We start from the raw sequence: 24,755 nt of genomic DNA, 5'->3' as shown, positions 1-24,755 counted from the left end.
TACATTTTTGCCTATTAGTAATTTACCCTGAGTTCCCTTTCCTTTCTTTTGTTATCCTACAATATTGAACCAGGCCATCCTATACGACTTTTGCTTTTTATGGCTTTGGAATTAGCAATTACTCAGAAACTTTCATATACTCTAATCTCATCTTTCTTCTTTCTTTCTCACTGTTCTTTTAACAACGATGTCATTGCTCATAATCTATAGTAATATAATTTGCATATTAATGTTTGGCTACTGTCAGACAGTTCTGCTTAGCAAATTATGCAAAAAGTTCTAATGCCAGGACAGAACATCTATCTTCTGGGTGACTTATGAGGTTGTCATCTATGTGGGGAAGCTGTACATAGGAAAGTAGCTCTCTTTTCTGTTTCACATTTAGTTTTGGAAAAAGTGCAAAAAGTTATCCCTGAGAAAACCAGGGACACCCAAACACCTGCAGAAGCAGTATGGCTCTGTCTGAAATAATCCACTTCTAAGATCACATGATCATTAGGCTATGGAGGCTGAAAGAGATCATGTAGATTGAGCACCCACCCTTGTCTCCAGTCAACATTGCTATCCATTACTGGATTGGGAAAATATGAAGCAGAGATGAAGTAACATAATGTAACAGATAAAAGTGTGGGATCCATAGTCAGACAATGAAATCCAGATTTTCCACTTACAACTGTGATCTTGGACAGGTTAATTAGCCTCTTTTTGCCTTAGTCGTCTTAACAGTAAAACAGATATTGAAAATACCTATGCTATAGAATTGTTAAGATTAAGTGAGGGGCTTCAAAATGTTTTCAATATTAAGTAAACATAAGGTGTTATTTTTATTACTTTTAGAGCATGTAAAGACCATTCCTTTAAGTTTGTGCTGAAATCTTTTACTGGCTATAGCCAAAGAAATGCATTGTCAGTTCAACTGTTTGAGTGAAGTCTTTTTCTTTCCTGCTCTGCTCTGCATTGTATAAAACCAACTTAGTAACATAATTTACATATCATTCAAATGCATATACATGTTTGAGAGTGATTTTTAAAGAATCTAGCTGCATTTTCACAATGGTTTTAATACAAAGTTGTTAGAGATGATAAAAATATTTACCTTTTAGCAGCATGGTTTATTTTCATACTGGTACTGAAGCTTTGGGCCTGTGCTATTTTTGAAGGACTGCTTAAAATTGCTGTAACAAAAATAACACATATTCTGCTTTAACTGCAACTGGACTGACCTTTTATTTCACAGACTCATTCTCATTCTTTTGAAAGATAAGATATTTTTATTAGTATTGATAATTTCATTCTATCAAAATGATTTCTAAATCTCATAGAATTTTAGTTGTTATAAACTGGCTTGAGGTGATGCCACATGTGTATTTTTATCATAAATAGCTAGTACTAGAGTAATTCCTCTTCCTTTTAATTTTATATGCATTGTGCTCTAATCATTGGGCACTGAGTCTCAATAACCTCTGGTGCTGTGGCATTCCGTTTCCTCCTGGTTCTCACAACCTCCAACGCTGATTTCAGAACTGCCTCATTACTGCATAATGTTCCCAGTTCATTGTTATAAACAGATAGCCTGAAGTGAAATGTATGCTGTTTAAAGACAGCAGTGTTTTCCTTTTTCAACATTTGAATAATACATCAGTGTGAAAAATAACACCTTCAATATTAATAAGTTTTGGATGTCAAATAGGATTTTAAAATTTTGTATTTCAGATGCTACTTCATTACCTACAAAGGTCTATCTATACCAGGTAGAAAAAGCATTTTATATTTATTTGGTAGCTTTTCAGTGTCAGACATTTTGCATAAATCGTACTATTTAATTCTCATAATGGTTCCTGGAGGTAGGAATTATTACCCTCATTTTAGAGAGAAGGAAATTGAGGATCAGACATAAAATGATTTGCGAAACGAGTAAGTGAAAAACTAGGACTTGAACCTAACTCTGATACCAAACACTGCTCACCTGTTCTACATTACTGCCTGCAGTGAAGGAGGAAATATGTGTGGCAAAAACGGAAATGGCTATGGCCATTTGGAAGAATAGTTCTGCCAAGGACCCCTTTACAGAATTATCCCACTTCTACAAAAGACTCTGATATAGATACATTTTAATTATAAATTTTGTTCCCGTACATGAGGATACAGCACTGGCCGTAATTACTGCTGCTGTTGTAACTTTGTGCATTAGTGGCAGTTTTATGAAGCTAGCTGAATTTTCCTTTTTACCAAGAGCTTGATTGTTCTCTTTAGACTTCTCTTTGTCTCCTGCTGAGATCTTGTTAAACATTTTGAGGATGAATTAATCAGTGTTTTGCATCCTTCCAATAAGGTGAATGCTTTTGTTTTCAGCATAATTTAATGTGAGAATATTCCGATGAAAATAGATTGAAGATTCCTTCAGCAGTTATGGTTGGGAAAAGTAGGCTGGCATAGTGATGGTTTTGGGGCAGGCAACCTCATTAAATTTTAACCTGGGGAAGAGACTTCAGATAAATATTTGTAATGGTCAACAACTTATAGATTATTTCTAATCATGTATTTTCTGATTCTCAGCATTAATGGTTCTAGGTCATTTGCAGATATTAAAATTCTACCATGGCACATGTTTACTTGTGTAACAAACCTGCACATCCTGCACATGTACGCCAGGACTTAAAATAAAAATAAAATTAAAAATAGGCCAGGCGCAGTGGCTCAAGCCTGTAATCCTAGCACTTTGGTGGGCCGGGGCGAGTGGATCATGAGGTCAGGATATCGACACCATCCTGGCTAACACGGTGAAACCCCATCTCTACCAAAAAGACAAAAAATTAGCTGGGTGTGGTGGTGTGTGCCTGTAGTCCCCGCTACTCCGGAGACTTGAGGCAGGAGAATGGTGCGAAACCAGGAGGCGGAGCTTGCAGTGAGCCGAGATCGCTCCACTGCACTCCAGCCTGGGAGACAGAGCGAGACTCCGTCTCAAAAATAAATAAATAAATAAATAAATAAATAAATATTAAATAAAAAATAAATCAGCGTTGCGGAAGCTGTGGAATTAAGGCTCATGGGTCCTAACTTCTCAGGTAAAGAGCCAGATTATTCATTCTATTTGGTGATTATGTAAAATTAATTACAAAGCTTTTCTCTGAGTAGAAAAATTAATAAAAACTATTGCAAAAAAAATCCTTTTGGGGGACTTATGAGAGGAAGGTGATTCGTTCACAAAAATCATGATACCCAAATTGATAAACTTTTGATAGTGATGTTAAGGCTTGAAAATCAAATTTGCTCTTTCTTTTCCCCAGTGGATCACCTCAACATAAATTAAGAATGCTTAATTTGAAATTAATTCTCCCAATGAAGAAACAATTTTATTTTCCTGTAAACTTCTTCTTTGGGTTTAGCGTAGTAGATTACAGTAGTTTTTGCGCTCACAGGTCAAACTAGTCCATTTGATATTGATCAGCATACTGCAACTTGTAACAAGGAGCCAGTGTGTATTTGTACAGTGGTGAAAATGTGTTTTGATGTCATTGATGGCAAGAATTGCCACCATGTGTAGAGATGGGTAATACACCAGTTTTCTTTTTTTTTTTTTTTTTTTTTTTTCTGCATGCTAGATAGAGGCTATAGATTTTAAATTTCAACAGTATAATTCAGTTTTTACCCTATATTCTCTATCGCTAATGTGAATCTTTTCCAGTAAAACTCTTTGAAGACAGTTCTTATGATTTGGTTTAAAACAGAGCTGGAAATCATAAGCTTTTTGTGTGATTTTCAGACACCTATATGAAAACTGATGGAGTCAAATGCCTCAATATATAATGCAATAGAACAACTGTGTTATTTGCACTTATTATGTGGTTTAGGATAATGCGCTCTTGTAAATATAACAGTTTATCCTATATTTGATACCAAGACCATGGTCCTGGCTTGTCTTTTATAGGAGACTTGTAAATTCCTCTAGAACAGAATAGAAAACCAGCTATCTATATAATTTATTTTAAGGTATTCGTTTAGTCATTCTGAAAATTTTTTTACTATCATTTAAAAATAATATGTAAAAATAATTTTTCTAAATGGTATTAAATATAACATCTCAGTTGGGAAGATACAGTAGAAAATTTCAGTCAAGATTTTGGCATGCAGAGTAGGTAGAGCAGACAAAGCACATCTTTTACGGAATGGTTTCTGAATAAGACCCTTTCTGTTTAGGTGTGACACGTTTACTCATTGAAAAAAAACCCTCTCTACCCTTATCTTTTCCTCATCTTCTGATACTTTTCTTCAGTGTTAATGAGTTGGTAAGGAAATGGATCCTGAACTGTTAATCTCTGTAACTGCTTCAGTTAGTTTTACATTTCCCACAAAAACTACTCTTGAGATTTTACGTGAAACTTGATTTACATTCCAAATTCTTTTATTTTCCTACCAAAGGAGGGATTCTTTTTATCCATACTTTTACAAAGTGTTCTTGTATAAAACTACACTATGATGATATTAAGATATATGTAATCTATATTTAAAATCCACGGAATCTAATGATTGCCTATCAAAGAGAAAAATTAGGAGAGGTTTCAGTAGCTGAAAGAAACACAAACTAATCCCAAACAGACAAAAATTTTTGAAGTGTAATATACTAGTGTTTTTGTAAAAATGTCAGTGTTTTTCCTTGAACTGTTTCTTGAGTTGTTTCACATATTGAAGATTACTGTGGTATCATGACAGCTAGAACAAAGTATAGGAGAAAAAATGATAGACCACTAAGAAAGATGAGTGGTCAACCCATTTGAAAGAGAGACTGTGAGAGGATACAGATCCTGAATTGGCATAAGGTAAAGATTAAGGAAAAATTTCACAAGACTTAAGAGACAAAAATTATAATTTTTTTTTGTGACACAGTCGTCTCACTCTGTTACCCAGGCTGAAGTGTGGTGGAGCCATCATGGCTCACTGCAGCCTCCATTTCCGGGTTTAAGCCCCCCGAGTAGCTAGGAGTACAGGTGCAGGCCACCATACTCGGCTAATTTTGGTAACTTTTAGGGAGATGGGGGTTTTCCATGTTGCCCAGGCTGACCTTGAATTCCTGGGCTCAAACGATCTGCCTGCCTCAGCCTCTCAAAGCAGTATGATTACAGGTGTAAACCACTGCACCTGGCCTAAAAAATATATTATCTTAGCGATTTCTTTAAAATCTTGATTTATAAAAATAATAAGAAATTAAAATTATAGAAAACATGGTGATATAATTTTGAGGTTTATTTCTAAAAACAAAATGAAAGACGTCTAAGAATTAAAAACATTTTCCATAGAGGAGTGCTGATGGATCTGGGGTAGAAGAAAATGAGAATAATAAAAAATGTGGGAAATACTAGTGTTTCTTATATGACTACCTCCAAGAAGGAGTTCATCAAAATTTTATCAAAATATTCTAAAATTGTGTTTTTTAAAATTTTTCAAATTTATTTTTTAACTTTTATTTTAGGTTTGGAGATATAGGCAAAGGTTTGTTACATAAGTATACATGTGTCACAGGATTTTTTTTGTACATATTGCTTTATCACCGAAGTATTAAGCCCAGAACCCAGTGGTTATCTTTTCTTCTCCTCCTCCCTTCCTCCCTAAATTGTGTTCTTACAACAAAAAATACTACATTAATGATGGCTTGATAAGAAGTACAACTGCATCTTCAAATAAAATTTTCTCATTTTGCTTATTCCAATGCAAATCAGATTATAACTATCACTCTGTGTTAAATTACAATAATAATACGCAATGAATTTAAAATAACAGTGAATGATAACCTCAAACATTTTTCATCACCATGTTGAAAATGCCAACTCTTATTCTGCAAACAGTAGAGACAGGGTTATCAGGATATTGGAGAGATTTTGTGAGATAAAACAGTTAAAATGTAAAAGCACTTTATTTTCCTTTTAATTTTATTCAGTCAGCAATTGCGGGACTCTTCCAATGCTTCCCAAATGCTAAATTCATTAAATATTTATTGAATACCTATAATACTGAAATATTGAGCACCTACAGTATTGAATGTCATAGGTGTTGGTGACATAGGACTGAAAAATACCAAAATTCCTTTCCTCATAGTACTTATACTCATCTGAGAAGAGACAGACAATAATAAAAGTAAAATGACAAATGCATGTAAAGTATGCCAGTGGGTATTAAATACTATATAATAAAAGTCAGGGTAAGAGTAATTTGAAAAAACAGCTGCCTTATCCTAGTTTCTTTGTAATGAAATATTTCTATTCTTGTTCTTCTTTTATCAAGAAATTTACTAATAATAAGCTCTGAAAGTATACTGGGAGACTCCATGTATAATTACACATAATTGATTTCCCCACTTTTTAACATATTACGAAGGACAGATTATGATTCTAGTAAATTTGGATCATGCAGAGAAAAAATTTCAGATAAAAGTGATCCATGAAAATAGAGACTGACATCTTGTTTCCTCTAAGAAGCCACAACTAAATAGCTGGCAAAGTGTTGAATTACCGTGTGAACATGTAAATGGGAGTCTTTGCAAGAAGTAGTTTTAATCAGAGGTAGTTTTTAACCTTTCTATTAGGATTTTTACACCACATGTAGCTAAATAGGATGGGGTACATAATTTGTTATCAACATAGTTAATGTATTTATTGGTATTTACTGAAAACATACCTTTAAAAGGTAACTAAATTAGAAATCTGAGTAAAATGTCAACCCATTTGCAGATATAATAGGTGATTCATAATAGGTGATTAACGAACATCTTTTTCGGGGACAAGCCTGTTTCAATGAGTAGAAACTGAGCTTCTTCCATCTCTGGAGGTATTGGTTGAGTCTTGGGGCACAGGGAGGCAAAGGACCAAATCTGCTGTAGACAAAACTTTACTGGGACAATTAGAACTCAGGCAATTTTTAAAGTGTACTTTTGTAAAAACTGCTTTATGTAATTCACATGTGATACCAGTCAACTATTTAAAGTGTCCAATTTCATTTTTCTTTTATGATATTCACAGAGTTGTACAACTATCACCAAAATATAATTTTAGAAGATTTTGTCTCCCCTAAAAGAAACCGAAAACTCATTAGCAGTCACTCCATTCCTCCAACCTCCTGCCAATCCTAGACAACCACTTGTTTACTTTCTGCCTCTATAGGTTTGCCTATTTTGGATACTTTATTCAGACTTCTAGTGGCTAAATATTATTCCATTGTATGAAAATATACCACATTTTGTTTTTCATTCATTAGTTGATGGACATTGGGTTATTTCCATAACCCAATTAATCTATTGTTAATGTAGCTATAAACATTTGTACACATTTTTCTTTGGATATATATTTTCATTTCTCTTGGGTATATACCTAGGAGTGGAATTGTTGTATCATATGGTAGCTCTACCTTTTTGAGAAGCTGTCAAACTGCTTTCCAAAATGTCTGAATCATTTTACATTCCTATCAGCAATGTAGGAGGGTTCCAATTTCTTCACATCCTCACCAACAGTTGTTACTGCCTAAATCTTTTTAATTATAGCCATTCCAGTGGCTATAAAGTGATATCTCAGTGTGGTTTTTGACTTGCATTTCTCCAATGACTAATGGTAAACGTCTTTGCATGTACCATTGGTCATGTGTACATATTCTTTGGATAAATGTCTCTTCAAATCCTTTGCCCATGTTTTATTTGGCTATTTGTCTTTTTTATTGTCAAGTTATAAACTTCTTTCTATATTCTGGATACAAGTCTCTTAGTAGATATGTGACTTGCAAATATTTTCTCACATTCTATGGGTTGTCTTTTCACTTTTCTGATTGTATCATTTGGAGCACAAAATTTAAAAATTTTTGGTAAAGTCCAAATTATAGAGTTTTTCTTTTGTTGCTTATGCTTTTGATGTCATGTGATAAGCATTTGAATGTGTATGCAAGAAGCATATACTTTGTACTATGAACAATGCATATAAAAACCTTGAATGAAATGTCATCCCAGTTCAGATACTGCCTTTGCCCATTGCCCACTAGGTGAAATGCAAAGTTCTCAATATACTACTCAGTGCTCCCAAGTGAACTAACCAATATTATCAGATCCAATGTTTGGTACTAATCGACCATGATAGCCAGAGCTTTCCTTTTTATGTCCCAGCCAATTCCCTCAGTCATTGTGCATTTCCAGATCTGTGCTTTTGCTTGTGCAGTTCCTAGCATTTAGGCTGTTCTGCTTTCCTCTTATTTGTATTCTGTAAATCATTTAACACCCTATTCCAGTTCTGCTTCTTTTTCTTTTTCTGCTCATCATGATTTCCTATTACGCTTGACTGAGCCAGACAATGAGTACTTATTAGGAATTGTTTATATATATAAAGTACATATATATAAAGTACTTATAAACAATTACATATATATAGTTTCCATATGTGTATAATATATAGATATAAAAACTGTAGTTTCTAATAGTTCATACATTTCCGTTTAACACTTTAAGAATATATACTCTTATTGTTTCATGGTTTCATGTTGGTAAGACTTTTCTTAGTACATAACAGGCTTCTTGTGAGCGAGTCAATAGCCACACTTCTACCACAGTGCCTGAAATGTGGCAGATGGTCATTAAGCGCTTAGTGTTGGTTACTGTCTGAGACCTTTTGGAATCTTGTTTGAGTCTCATCAGTGAGCTTATGACTTTTATTTAATAATTATAATAATAAGTTATTTTACCTGTTTTGATTCAGAGGAAAAGAATGTGTGACCGAGATCACTCTGCACTTTCCTTCTCCTGGAATGAGTTTAATTCTACATAAATATGTTTTTCTCAGATCAGAAAGTCTTGTTTTTATAATAATGACTCAATATTGAAGTCTCAGGCCTACATCAAAATTTCACAAAATCGTTGATGATAAAATGTTGCATCATTCATATCCTGTAGTTCTATATAAAGGTTTGGGGATTTTCTTGAATATGGTCTTTAAACTTTTTCTTTTTAAAAAGCAGCTAACCAACCTACAGCCATGTTAAGGTAGTGTGAAGTTTTTCCTCTTCTCTGAGTGGAATGGCAAATCAGCGGTGTGTACTTGCTATGCATGTAGATAACAAAAAGCAGTGAACTGTGCTTGAAAACTCACTTCTGTCAGTTTCAGTACAGCGTGATGGCTGTGCTAGTTTCTAGGCTGCAGTTTGAATCTCCAGCAGAAGATTATTGACACGTCTCCATAACCAACACACTTGATCTTTGGCAATGTTTTGTCCTAGCAAGTAATTTGTAAATTTGTTTTACATTTTATCAAATAATAAAAAATTTAGAGAGTTTCTAAATCTCTCAGGTGTAAACTCTACAGTGTTCTTGCTATTACTTTATCATTTTAATCAACTGTAACCTTGGAGTTACATCCAAAGATAAAATAAAAGTGAAAAATGTAGAGGGAAGAGAAATCAGAAGGACATTTGTTGTGCCAATTATATAAATTTACTATAGCAGTTATCAAATTGTCATCATTAGATTATGATTTATTTTTAGTACAGTTACTATGCTTTATTTCTGAATCCAGTACAATGTGTGACTGATAGTATGTGCTCAATAAATGGCTGTGGATTTATCCATATGTTTTTGGAATGTGCTAATATACAATGAATCTTTAATAATTTAGATTGAAAAAGTGGATTCTTAACCAATATTCAACTCACTGACCAAAAATTATATTCTAATAGAGTCATAAATAGCCATTAACACTCGTATAATATTTTATACTTGACAAAATGCTTTTTCTATCTACTGGATTATTGAGCAAATAAATTGCATAAATTCTAATTGACCAAAATACTGGACAGACACTAAGTATACTACAGTGTAAATGTGTATAGGCTTAATCTCATAGGGGAAATGACTTCAATAGCAAGTGCTTTGAAAATATTTATGTCTTCTAAATATGAACCATATAATTTTTGTTTTCTGTTTTAAAAACTACCTTGCCTCCTGTTTATACCCAGATAACACTTGTAGAATGTGGAAAATTACCCTGACAAAGAACCAGAGAAACTTTCTAGATGAGACATTCAGGAACTGGTGCTGTATCACAAGGCCACAGAAGAGACAAAGCTATTAAATAAAAATATGTGAAATTAAGTTATAGGTCACCATTGCCCACCTTTCTTCCCTGTATTCACTCCTTCCTTTCTCTCCCACATTTTCAGTTTTGCCTGCATTAGATAATAAAATAATGCTACTTTAAAAAGTCATCTACATGCTCCCTGTGCACTTACACTGTGTCAAATCCATGTTTCTCAGTATGAAATTTTTTTCTTTTTGCTTGGCATATTAAGATGACTTTGGGGAGAATTTATGGATAACTTTATTCGTATAATATTGTAGTTAATAGCACAGGCCTGGGGAATAAGTCTAGACCAAATTCTGACTCCATCTCTTAGTAGCAATGGCAGAAATTACTAATTTGCTACTCTGGCTTCTATCTACAACACCTTCTCCCTAGCCATCTTCCAGTTAAGGGTGATCATGTGACACAGTTCTGACCAATGACAAATAGGCAAAAACCTGCTGGGTGAAACCCCTGAGGAAGCTAGGAGATTCAGCCAGTATGACCCTTTTGTCTTCTTTCTCTTCACTTTTTTTGTATATATCGTGTAGTGGTGAAGTCTTGGCTATTAGTATACCCATCACCTATATCTATTTATTTTACCTGGAGTCCTGTTATTCCAGAAGATATAGCAGCTATCATGTAACTATGAGGCAAGTGGTGCACTGTGCATGAGGGTGGGGACAGCAAAAAAACAGCCTACCTGTCCTTGTCCAAATGACTTAGCAGATAAAACAAACCAGAATTGCCTATCTCCAGTCCCCTTTTTTACTTTTTGAAGAATAACAGCCATTATTTGTTTATGTCCCTGAGGTTGGTTTTTCTGTTACTCACAGGTGAACACACTTCTAACTCCATGTCCTCAGTTTCCTCATTTACTATTTGAAAATGTTAATACTACCTACTTCATTGGGTTGGTGCAGGGATGAAAAGATGCAAGTGAGTGACTTAACAAACTGCCTGGCTCAGAGTAAACACTCAGTCAGGGCTTGCCAGTATCATTATTTCAACTCGAATATTTTCTTTATTATATTTAATGATAGAAATTTAGGTTTTAATGTAGATCATATGCTACTCAGTGCAGCCATAACATGATATATCATCCAAGATTGTTTTCAGTGTTTTCAAGATAGTTTTGTTGAGGTATAATTTGCTACAGTAAACTGCATATATTTAAATTAGTTTAATAAGTTTTGACATATGTATTACCCATGAAACAAACATAGGACACAGTAGAACAAAATAGAATGTGACTAATTTTGCTTGGAGGAAGAGGGGTGAGAAAAAGTTTCAGATCATGATCACAATCAAAATAATGACTATATACATCACCCCTGATGACTTCTTCATTCTCCTTTGTAATCCTTCCTTTCCATCGCTCTCCATACCCTCCTCCTGCTATATGCTTGCTATCACTATAGGTGAGTTTTGATTTTCTAAAGTTTTATACAATGGAATTATATAATGTATACTTTTTTGGGGGAAGATAAGTCTGGCTTCTTTCACTCAATATAATTATTTTGAGATTCATCTATGTTGTTACATGTTTAATACTTTGCTTCTTTTAATTGCTGAATAACATTCTACTGCGTGGATATACAAATATTTGTTTTTCATCTAACAATGGAGAATTTTTAATGTTTTATTACATGAAGTATCTCTCTTCCACAGCACTTTGCCCATAACTCTAGTGGAACATTTCCCATAGTGTAGTAAACGAAGTTGTTTTCATATATTCTGCATTAGACTTTGTGACTACCCTTCAAATTGGTGAACTGTGTCTTATTTGTCCTTGATCTTCTAGCCCGTAGCAAAATGGCTTCGCTTTGAACTGGCACTCCATGTAAACAAACCTATAATGTGAGGCCAAAACATTCTGTTTCTCCTCTACTCTCACCATCATCACCACTTATTCATTCAAGTAAGGAACTTGAGAGATGTTTGTTTGCTCTTTTTTTCTAGTCAATTTTGTTTAGGTATAAATTATATATAGCAAAACCTACATATTCTAAGTATACAGGTCAAGGACTTTGAGAAACATATACATTGGTATAGCCACCAAACCAATTAAGATATAGAACATTTTCATCTCCCTAAAAGATTCATTCTTACATCTTTGAAGTCAATATCTTGTACTAACGAGTTTTTCAGGCAACCACTGATCTGATTTCTATCAATATAAAGTGGTTTTGTCTGATTCAAACTTTTATTTAAATTAACATTATTTAGTATGTACTTGTTTGTGTCCAATTTCTTTCATGTTGTGCAATATCTGTGAAGTTCAACCATGTTGCACTTATTTGACTTTTAATTGGAGTGTCTAGTCCATTTACATTTAGTATAATTGTTGAAATGTTGGCGTTAAGTGTACTTATTTATTTGTTTTCATTCTGTCTTTCTTTTTTTTCCTCTCTTTTTTCTGCCTTCCTATGAGCTGGTTGAATTTGTGTGTGTGTGTTCCATTTTATTTTCTCTATTAGCTTCTTAGATATACCTTTTATTATTGTATTTTGGTGTTTACTCTAGAGCTTATAATATATCCTTAACATAGCTGAATCTATTTAAAGGCAATGTCTTATTTTTTCATATTTCCTACTTCTATAATAATATTTATTAGTATAATTCTATTTACACCTTACCCTAAATTTATATTTTTGTTTAAAACCACTCAAATGACTGTTCATTTTTTCTGGTACTAAATTTAAACTCCTAACATGGCTTATTAAATCCATTATGTTTTGGGCTCTGTTTACGTCTCTAACAACATCTACTGTCTCTTCAACTCCAGTAATACAGGCATTAATTTTCTTTCATTTCTTCAAATATATCTTGTTGTTTCAAACCTCTGTGTCATATGTATTGTTCCTTCTGTCTAGACTACCAATCCCCTTTTGCCATCTGACACTTCAATTACATTTTTTTTTTTTTTTTTTTGACAGAGTCACACTCTGTTGCCTAGGCTGGAGTGCAATGAATGATGTGATCTCGGCTCACTGAAACCTCTGTTTCCTGGGTTCAAGCAATTCTCATGCTTCAGTCTCCTGAGTAGCTGGGACTACAGGCACACATCACCATGCCTGGCTAATTTTTATAGAGATAGGGTTTTACCATGTTGGTCAGACTGGTCTCGAACTCCTGACCTCAAATGATTCACCTGCCTTGTCCTCTCAAAGTACTGGGATTACAGGCATAAGCCACTGCGCCCAGCCTGATACTTCAATTACTTTTAATCATTTTTCTGAGGAATTGTTTGTAAAGTTTCTGATCCCTTTATCTCCAGACAGAATTAATAATTCTCTATTCATTTCTACTTCTGTGCCTTACATACACTTTTATCAAATGCTTCTTACACACGGCTTCAAATTTTGTTGGTTTCACCTCTTATCCCAGCTGTGGCTGTGGTGACCATTTCTATGAAAATGCTGCCCAGTTTCATGGGGGAGCAACTTGACAGTTCCCTGCTTCAGGCTGGTGCAATTTACCGCTTGCTCCTCCTCCTTCTGCCACTCCACAAGGATTCCTTACTGTTGGTGAAGCAGTAAAAACATCCCAGAGATTTTGCTCAGTATTCATGCAAGTGCAACCTAGAAATGATGGGGAGTTGATTTATTGGAGGACCACCCTTGATCAATAGGAGGCAACAGTAATGAATAAATACTTCATACTATCTTTCCCTAAGAGGTTATTAAGGTGTCCTGTAAGACTGAATATCCAGCCGTCTGTATGGGTGACCAGTCAACTCAACATGGAATTTTTTATCGACATACCTTTCTTTCCTCCTTTCTCCCCCATTCCCTAGCTCTGGACCTTAAGTTACATTTTTGTGTCTTAGGCTTTGTATTCTGGGGAACACAGGCTAAGACAATACTTTTATTATTACCTGAATGATGATGCACTGTAATTATTTAAATTTTTCTAGCTTCCCTCAGACCAGTAATTTTTCAAAAAGGTTAAAGCAGTAATATGTTAAACCTCAAAATATAAAACTGTAAAATTATTTGATTAAAATGGTTGTGGCAACTGAGATATTGAAAAAACAATTAAAAAATTTAGTAACATGTGAACTTCATGAGAGTTAGAAAATATATCTTATTACTCTTGTACTCCTTAGAACCTAGCATAGTGGCTGGCTTCCAACAGGTAGTCAGTAATACTTGTGAAACTGAACTAATTGAACTGAGGGAAGCTGTAGTATAGAAAATATACATAATTTTATTTATGCTATAGTCATTATGAGTAAATGAAGAACAAAATAAGAAATCATAAATATAGTCTACTTCTTTTTTGGAAAACGTGAGGTTTGTTAGAAAAGACAACACAACTTTTTCTGCAAGCTCAAGTTTTCCATTCTTGACTTGGTATGCAATTTTTGAACTGGTGTCCTGATTTCTGTTAAATGCCAGCAATGGTAGTTTAAAATGGAATTTAAAAATATCTCCCTTATTCTTTAAACTGTTTATTAACAAAGGTGAAAAGCATGGAAAAATTATCATTTATAATTGTTTTGTAGTCACAAATGTAAATTAGGTGAGCTAAAAAGCCAAAGATAATTTCTAGAAAGTAAATATGCCACCAAAAAATAAAAGAGCTTCTCTTAGGTACTGTGATTCTAATCAGTGTTGAAGGGTGTCATCATTTCTTCAAAGCAACAGAAACTCCAAAAGGATAGATTTGTTAAATTAGTTATTGTGAACAATGCTCTCTGGATATTCAGAGGTGGGAAAAAAGGCCCAAATTTTAAAAAAGCCATACAATTTATGCTTTAAAAAATTCAACAAGTTTTGATCAATCGACAGATACATTAATTCATTCGTCCTTTATAATGATGTTGAGGTTGGCATATAGAATGCTTATACGAGAGTCTGTTTTCAACTTTAGCTAATATATTTTTTGCCAGTTATATTTTTTAAGGTTTAGAACTTTTAAAATTTTGTGTAAAACAAGTTAGTGACTGATTTCCATTTTCTTTATTGTGAAAATTGGGCTTATTTATGAGATTTGTGAACCAAATATAGGCCTAAAATACATACATTCAATCGTTCAACATATATGTCAATAGCATCTATGGGTGCTAAGTGCTGAGGATTTAGTAGTGAATATAGTTTATAGATACTAGAGATGGAAGGGACACGAAGAGACAATATAGGATGGGCTGGTGAGGCATGTTTGCTGACTAATGAGACATAGACATGTAGAAAGGTTAAGTGGCTTGCCCAAGATCACAGAGTTTGTGAGCTGATTATTCCTCAGAATATATATGATTATTCTCAGATAGACCTTTGATTTGTACTAATACTTTCTTTAAGCATTATTGAGTGATGAACTATGGAGACAGCCAATTGCAAAAGGCAGCTGCCCAAATGAGAAAACACTAAAAAGGAAACTCATCGGAGAAAGGAAATTTAGGGGTTGACTGAGATGGAGCATAAAAAAAGTAGGATCATTTCAGTTAATCTGAAATCTTTCAAACTTGGATTATTTTCCCTTGTGAGTTGCATATGATTTAAAAAATAAAAAATGAACTAATGTTGACTGAGAGTCTAACATGTGCCAGGCACTTTAATATACATTACCTCCTTAATATTCACAATTCTGTACAATATTGTATTGTGAAGTCTGAGTGGCTGCTTCTAGGCTGGTGTTTCAGTGTATGTGTCATTTCTTAGTGGGTTTTCATTGCCCAGGTTCTGATATGCAGCTTTTCGGTTCAGAAACTGGGTTATTATGTGGACATCCAGAGGTTAACAGACCCAGGCAAATTGATCCCTTCTGACCAAACTTACAAGAGTCTGATTATAAACCAGAACATCAATTTACAAATCTCTATAAGGAAATTAACTGCCAAGTAGACTGGAATACTCCTGTCCGCTTGTGAGCACATTTTATTCCCTGTGGGAGAAAAAGTTTGGGGAAATAAAATTAAGGATAGGAAGATTCCAAGAAAATTAGAAGTGAGTTGGATGCTTTTAAAAGTAAAATTATCATGCAGTTATTGGAGCTCAATGTGCCTTCTCCACCATAGGAATATACTTGTCTGGCTAAGGAATCTGAATGTTATTTTCAGCCAGAAAGGTCCCTTTCTGTCAATATATCCGAGATTATGACTGGTTATGGACTCATTAGCTGCTGTAACATGGAGCAAATTGGGAGGGCTTGAAACTTCATTCAAAACCAGCCCTCTTGGGTGGGCTAAGCATTTGCGGAAGCTGGAAGGAGGAACAGAGAATCAGCATATGGAATAAGTGTAGTAATTAAAACAAAGATTATAACAACAATAATAATCTCTAATCGTGATTGAGGGTCTACTGTGTGTTAAGAACTGTGCTAAGAACTTTACATCAATTACCTAACTTCTTTCTAACAACAACTATCTTACCATTAATATTTCTATTTTCTAGATGAGAAAAGTGAAGTTTAGAAAAGTTAAAGTAGTATGCTAAAATGTGGAAGTGTCTTGGCATAGGGTACCCTAGGCTGGATCATGGGCTTCTCAAGATTAATGAGTCCAAAGCTGAGCCCTTCATTTCCTCTTGAAACATGTTCTTCTTTCAGTCAGAAGCTTCTGAGTAATTCTGGATGTCTTCCTTCCTCTCTGCTTCCTTCTCCCTGACTCAGTTACTGACATCATCAAATCTTGTGAAATTTACGGTGGATCTTCCCCATTCCTTGGTCTCTGCTGTCACTGCTCTTGTCCATGTATGGAGATTACTCCGTTGGCACCTAGCCCCTCTCTCTTGCAAAGTAGTCTATTATTCAAATAATAATCTTTTTTTTTAAATCAAGATAAATTTTTAATAATGTAAAATTTATCATGTTTACCATTTTAGAAGTGTAGAATGAAGTGGCTTTCAGTACATTCACAATGTTTTGCAAGCATCACTGGGTATCTAACTGCAGGACATTTTCATCACCCCCCAAAGAAACCCTCATCCATTGAGCAGTCACACCCCATGCCCATCCCCCAGCCCCTGGAAGCCACTAATCTATTTCTGTCTCTATGAATTCGCCTATTCTGGACATTTCATTTAAATGGAATCATGTATTCCTGGCCTTTTGTGTCTGGCTTCTTTCACTTAGCCTGTTTTCAAGGTTAACCAATGATGTAGCATGTACTTCATTCCTTTTTATGGCCAAATAATTTTTCATTACATGGTTATTAAGCATTTTGTTTATCCATTCATCAGTTGATAGACATTTGGGTTGTTTCCACTTTTTGGTTATTATGAAAAATGTTGCTATGAACATTTGTGTACATGTCTTTGTTTGAATGCCTGTTTTCAACTCAGCAGAATAATCTTTTAAAAATGAAAACTATGTTTTTTCTTCACTTAAAAACATGACTTCTCATTACAATTATATTGTAATTAAAATGCTTTCCCGTGGCCCACAAGTGTTTGTATAATCTGCCTCTCTTTTCTCATTTAGTCAACTTTCCTCTCCCATCAATATATTCCAGCCATACTGGTCTCTATTTGGTTTCCCCAATTTCCCAAGCCTTTATAGGGTGTTCACAACTGCTGGTTCCTGGTCTGAAATACTTTTTCCAGTGCTTTGCAAGTTAGTTCATTTTTATCCTTCAAATCTCCAGACATAACGTTACTTTTCCAGAAAACTTTTCCCTGACTAAACTGGGTAATTCTATGTTTCCTTCCTAATGCTTTTCTCACCTTGTAAGTACATGGTTTTTTGTGTGTGAACCATTTACAATCTGTTGCCGTCACAAGACTGTAAATCCCTTAAGGTCAGGAATTAAAGTATAACTTTTTTTCATCGCTACCATCTGCACCTCTGCTTAGCACAATACTTGACATACAAGAGACACTCCACAAATATTTGTTGAATAAATGAATAAAATGAGAAAGGTCACAGTTATTGGAAATGAGATAGAGTAATCCAATACATAGTGATAGAGGTGTACTAAGAAGAAGGAAGAGTGGGGCGGTGGAGAATTTTTAGTTTCATGAATATTTAAAGATCTAGGCAGCTGCATCATTAAATGATGGAGCAGGCCAATTGATCTGGGAATTGTGGTTAACTTTTCTCTTTGTAGGAAGAAGCAGAGCTTGGCGAGAACAATGTACATACAGTCCTAGTCTTAGTATTTTACTAGGCACGTATTCAAGACTGGAACTTAAGAACAGAGAACAATGCCAATCTCAGGGTCTAGTTACCCAAACAGTATTCAAAAAGGGAATTTGGTCAAGGAGTCAAAGCAAAACCTCTGGAAAGAAAATCAGAGCTTAGGGAAAAAAAGAACACGTTTAATTTGATATCAGTTCTGGAAATGTTGACTAGATTTCTTTAAATCTCATCTGTCTACAATGAGGATTGTTTCCAGAAACCTGGCTGGGACTGAGATTATAGCCATAGCTTTTGGGATAGGAAGGATGGAAGAGATGGGAAACTAGACTGGACCTGACAAACCCTAAATTTTGTTACAGAAACACTAATGAACTTAGGCTCTTCAGATTATCAACGTCCTGTTTGTCTCAATTAATATTTTATCCTTATTTACTTTGACATGAATTGACTGTGGTCAAATTATGTCATGTCTCTTTGTCTCAATTTCTTCATCTACAAAGTGGGAGCTTTGGGCTGAATATGACCACCAAGGTCCTTTCCAGCTATGAAAATCTATGAGCCTCTATGCCACAGTTTCTGAGTTTCAAATTTTCACTCTAGACAATTGATGTTGGCTGTTTCTTGATGATCTCATTAGTAAACAGTCTTCACAGACACAAGATGTGTTATGTGTAGTCTTTGAGTCCTTTTTAGCCCCTTTTAGACAGAATGGCATTTCTTGACATGGTTACTTGACTTGGGAAAACCACGTATTTGGGACCAATAGCTCTTAATCTGCTGTCTAGAGACAGAGATTCAGAAATAAAAAAAAAAATAGTAATATTTAGTAGCAAAATGGCCTAAATTATTATTTAGCATAGTGGTTGCTTAATGGTAAACACATTTTTAAAGATCATTAAATTTCATAAGTTAAAAGATCATTAAATTTCATAACGTTAACATCTAAAGTATTTTTTCACTGAAACTATTAGATCAATCCATTTTCTGAGGATTTTATTTTGATTCTTGTCTGAACACAGAATTGAACTAGTTGAATAGAAGGAAATGGTCTCTAAATTAAAAGATTAGACTAAGTCCTCCTTAATCTCCACTGTGTAATGAAACATAATAAAAATGAGACTTGGTCTGTCTAAAACTAGAGATGTGAGGAGACTTCGAAAAGTTCATGGAAAAATATTGTGCAGAATCTGGATTTTATGAAAATAAATTTTTATTTGGAAAATGGAAATAAAATATTAAAAAGTATAAAGTTAATTTTTAAACATAAGCTCCATCAAATTCAAGACACTTGTGATGATACCAGCCATGTAGCCTATCCCTAAAAAACTGAGGGTTCTGGGAATTTAATTCAGTCAACGCAGTCTTTAGACTATTAACTGAAGAAAAATGGGTTTCTTTTATAGATTTTTTAAGACTACGAAATAAAAAGAAGTTAGAAGGCACCAAATCAGGACTGTAAGGTGGATGTCTAATGACTTCCCATTGAAACTCTTGCAAAATTGCCCTTGTTTCTTAAGAGAAATGAGCAGGTGCATTTTTATAGTGGAGAAAGACTGATGAAGCTTACCCGGGTGTTTTTTTGTTCGTTTGTTTTTGCTAAAGCTTTGGCTTGCTTTCTCAAAAACATTCTCATAATAAGTATATGTTATTGTTCTTTGGTCCAACAGAGAGTCAACAAGCAAAGTGCCTTGAGCATCCCTAAAAACTATTGCCATGACCTTTTCTCTTGACTAGTACACTTTTGCTTTGACTGGACTGCTTCCACCTCTTGGTAGCCATTACTTTAATTGTGGTTTGTCTTTAGAATCATAACTAAGTTTCATCTCCTGTTACAATTCTTTGAAGAAATGCTTCAGGATCTCAGTCCCACTTATTTAAAATTTCTATTGAGAGCTCTGCTCTTTTCTGTGGCTGATCTGGGTGCAATGGTTTTGGCATCCATTGAGTGGAAAGTTTGCTCAGAGGTTTCAGTGAACCATGCTTGCGCTGCTGCAATCCAGCAGCCTGGGTGACACAACTAGACCCTGTCTCAAAGAAAAAAAAAAAAGAAAAGAAAAAAGAATGGTTGATTAACCAATAAATATAGAAGAAATAGTAAAGGTAGAAAATCACCATTTTGCAATCATTATAAAGTGATTTATTCAGAAGAATAATCAATAAGCTAAAGGTTTGAAGAGGAACAGGGTATTTACATATCATCAAAGTATCTCCCCGGAGGTTACTTACTAATTACAAAATGAAAAGTGGAGAAGCCTGACCAATGCCACCTTATTGAGTAGTCAAAGTTAACATCACCAATGATGAAATAAATTGAGATATGATTCCTGAAATGTTATACTGAGAGATGTACAACATTGTTTATGCAGTATTCCTGCTGAAAAAGCATAATCTGAATCTAACCAAGTGGAAACATCAGACAGAACCAAAGGGACATTCTTTAAAATAATCCCTTGGTTATCCAGAACTAGAAATACCATTTGACCCAGCAATCCCATGACTGGGTGTACACCCAGAGGTTTATAAGTCATTCTACTATAAAGACACATGAATACGTATGTTTATTGAGGCACTATTCACAATAGCAAAGACTTGGAACCAACCCAAATGTCCATCAATGATAGACTGGATAAAGGAAATGTGTCACATATACACCATGGAATACTATGCAGCCATAAAAAAGGATGAGTTCATGTCCTTTGCAGGGACATGGATGAAACTGGAAACCATCATTCTCAGCAAACTATCACAAGAGCAGAAAACCAAACACTGCATGTTCTCACTCATAAGTGGGAGTTGAACAATGAGAACACATGGACACAGGGAGTGGAACATCATACACCAGGGCCTGTTAGGGGGTCGGGGGCTAGAGGAGGGATAGCATTAGGAGAAATAGCTAATGTAGATGACAGGTTTATGGGTGCAGCAAACCACCGTGGCACGTGTGTACCTATGTAACAAAACTGCACATGTATCGCAGAACTTAAAGTATAAAAAAAAAATCCCTTGGTACTTCTGAATAATTTCAATGTCATGAAAAACAAAATGTGAAGTGTACCAGATGAAGGAGACTAACAGCCATGCCAACTACATGTAATATGTGATCTTGAATCTGGATCAGAGAAAAAAATTCTGTAAAGGACATTATTGGGACAATTAGAGGAAAATAAATATAGGCTGTATATTAGATAAGAGTATTGCATAAATGTTAAATTCCTGGATTTGATAAATGTACTGTGGTTATTTATGAGAACATTTTTTCTCAGGAAATGAACACTGAAGTATTTAGGGATAAAGGTACATAATTCTACAAGTAACTCTTAAATGGTTCAGCAAAAGTATTTTGTTGTGTGCGTGTATGCACATGCACACAGAAAGAGAAATCAAAAGTGGCAAAATGTTAACAACTGAGGAATATGGTTAAGTATACAACAGTTCTTTGTTTCATTCCTCTGTCAGTCTGTTTTGTGCTGCTGTAACAGAATACCACAGATTGGATAATTTATAATAAACAGAAACATAGTGGCTCATAGTTGTAAAGGCTGGGAAGTCTAAGATTGAGAGGCTGCATTTGGTGAGGACCTTCCTGCTGCATCATAATGGCAGAAGGCATCACATGGTGGAAGGGCAAAGAGAGGGGGAGAAAGTAAGCAACAAATAGGGCCAAACTTATCCTTTTATAAGCAAGCGACTCCCTTGATAACAGCATTAATTCATTCATGAGGGCAGAGCCCTCATGGCCTAATCACCTCTTAAAGATCCCACTTCTTAATATTGTTACAATGGCAATTAAATTTCACCCTAAGTTTGAGAGAGGAAAACTTTCAAACCATAGCATTTTCCAACTCTTCTGTATGTTTGAAATTATTTCAATATAAAAAGTCTTTAAAAAGAGTGATTATTAATCAGCTGCCTGAGCAAAGATATTATCTTTGGCTTGAGTCACTCATCACAGAATAGAAAGCATTTGACATTGCCAGAATGAAGCATGGATCCCATGAGACAACTGACTGCAGAACTGGAAGATGAACTTGCAGTATTATTTGTCAGTATAATGTAGAAAACAAGGTTGCACTTCATAGAACTCTCCCAGATGATTGCTACCATATATGGATAATTCATTTTATAAACATTAATGAAGTTCCAATTATATATATATAATATATTTATATATATATATTTTATGTATGTGTGTATATATATAGAGAGAGAGAGACACACAGAGAGAGAGAGAGGAATTTTTCTAGCCCCACTGGAATTACAGTGATGGGAATTTAATACAGAGAACAGTCTCTGACAGTTGTGAGAGGCAACAGCTACATAACAAAATGCCAAGATAATGCAGCAGTGAAAGTAAACATGTAGAAAAAAATTAGCAGAGAATACAACAATTCAGACAATTTTGCAGGATGGTTTGGTGGAGAGGAATGACAATGAGGCACACAAGTTTTCCACTTGATTGGAGTGGAGGAATGGAGTGAAAGAGTACTCCAGGCAAAGGGAGCAGAGGCAGTTGACATAAGAGTTGACAATGGCAGTTGACATAGAGATTTTTGATGTTCAATTTGTAACAACACAAAAGAAATTAGTTGTCAGTTAAGTTGTGAATATTTACAAGACATTAAAGTAGTATAAAATAATTAACACTGGAAAACATGCAATACTAACTGATCCTTTGATAAACTGTTTTTATTGTGTATGTATGGCATCTTATTAAACATGGAATTCCTCCTTTGACCTTTGTACCTTTTGCAGTAATTTTCAAACTTGAATAATATATAGACTCTTTTTAAAGGAAAGAAATTCCCATAATTCCCAGGAGTCACATGTTGAGCTAACTAGTGGTTGGCAGGTCTTAGTTTGAGAAATACTGAGTTGAAGAATGGAAGAAAGTTTTACTTTATAAAAATGTTATTTAATTACAAATTATAACTATAAAAAAGATATGTTGTTTTCAGTCAGCAAAATTATTTTGGATTATTGAAATAAAAACAAAATAATCAAAAGACGAATACAAAACAATAAAATACCTTGTAATCTTTGAGTCAAAAGCTTAATCTTAAATATGTAAGTTTTACATAAACTTGTAAGTAATACATCCAAACACCAATCAGTACATGGAAATGGGCTTGAATAAACAGTTTACAAAAGATGAAATAAAAATCATAAGCATTTAAAATGTTCACATTCAATAATAACTAAAAAAAGCAATTTAAAATAAAAGACTACCTTTTGACCCATAAAATTAGTAGATACTTAAAAAAATGATAACATGTTGAGAGTTTTTAATAATAGAAAAAAATCACAAACAATCTCAATATCCAACATTATGGAAATAATTAAAATATGCATTTATGTAGTATGACATTACTTGGACATTAAAATATTTTTGAAGAACTTAATATGAATTCTTACGCTATCATATGATATGCAAAAAAAAAAGCAATGAACAAAAAATATAAATTCAACCTTGTCCAAATATACATAGAAGATCTAGATAACTCTACTATGGTTATGGAAGTCATTAACATTTTAATAGTAGAAGCTGGGTGAAGGGTACGTGGCAACTCTCCGTCGTATTTCTGCAGCTTTTCTGTAAGTCTGAAATTATTTCAAAGTGAAAAGTTAAAAAACATACATAGAAAAAATGCTGCAAGGAAAAATACCAAAATCTTAGCAGTGGTTTCTATGTGGTAAAATTGAGTAGCTTTTCCCCTTAATTTGGAAAAATGATTTTCTTTAACTTAAATTTTTATAGAGTGATATGCCATGTAATTTAAAATGCCATATAATGCCATTTAAGCCCCACCCCCCCAAATTAAAACAGAAAGAAAATGCTAAACTCAAAACAAAAATATCATCCACCACCATTTGGTAATCAGTGTGGCAGCAAAACATAAAACATAATTAAATGTTACATGGTGCATGCGGATGGAAGATAAGATAGAGTATCAACTGGTTAGGGATGCATTTTACAGGTGGAATGTGAAGTGTGAAAGTAGATAAAGGATAAATATAAGGACTGAAATAGATTTAGGAAGTTGTGGCACTAAGAATTTCATTTCAGTAAAAAGAGGAGAAAGGCTGCTTCTCCAAAGAGCGAAAATATCTGCAGTATTTTATGTGTAGGAGAGAATTAGGCGAATTCTCTGAGTTTTGGGGGAGGGTAAATTATAGTAAGTTATGAGAGCATTCCCAAAAGGTTAGTTGTTAATGAGTAAAAATAATTTGCTTTAGATAACTATCTTCATACTTATTTTTATCACAGATTCTTTTCTAAGCAACTCAAGTTTGCAGTGATTCAGGCCTACTTCTGAAGAAACAGCCTTTTATCTCAATGAATGACACAGGTAAACACCCACTTGAATTAAGTTCCTCTTGATCCAGACTTTTGTGCCAAATATTTTTCTTTGTTTAATATTAAATAAGGACAAATAGAAAAATGAATATATACTACGTTGTCATTGGAAGCTGCACCTGAAAAACTACAGCATGTTAGACCTTGTGGTTCTCAGTCTTTGCCTGTCTCAAGATTCTGAGGTGCATGACATCTTCCTTTCTATACCTGGACTCCCTATAGGAGTGATTCTTGGGAAC

General features: G+C 34.3%; 1 protein-coding gene across 4 annotated transcripts in view; it reads left to right on the top strand.

The window, feature by feature from the left end:
- The window catches only part of SLC44A5 (solute carrier family 44 member 5), a 399,642-nt gene that overhangs the window by 44,741 nt on the left and 330,146 nt on the right, over window positions 1-24,755 (top strand). For 3 of the 4 annotated variants that reach the window (XM_003892081.5, XM_009211075.4, XM_017962592.3), the window contains exon 2: window positions 24,427-24,508. The exons of the other annotated variant lie outside the window; for it this stretch is intronic. In XM_003892081.5, coding sequence (XP_003892130.2) covers window positions 24,496-24,508 — 13 coding nt within the window. In that variant the 5' untranslated portion in view covers window positions 24,427-24,495. The remainder of the gene's footprint in view (window positions 1-24,426; window positions 24,509-24,755) is intronic. 4 annotated transcript variants of the gene reach the window in all.

The sequence above is a fragment of the Papio anubis genome, chromosome 1 (genome assembly GCF_008728515.1).
Source record: "Papio anubis isolate 15944 chromosome 1, Panubis1.0, whole genome shotgun sequence".
NCBI classification, from domain to species: domain Eukaryota; kingdom Metazoa; phylum Chordata; class Mammalia; order Primates; family Cercopithecidae; genus Papio; species Papio anubis.
Note: the sequence above shows the minus strand (reverse complement) of the source record. Positions and strands in the feature narration are given on the sequence as shown.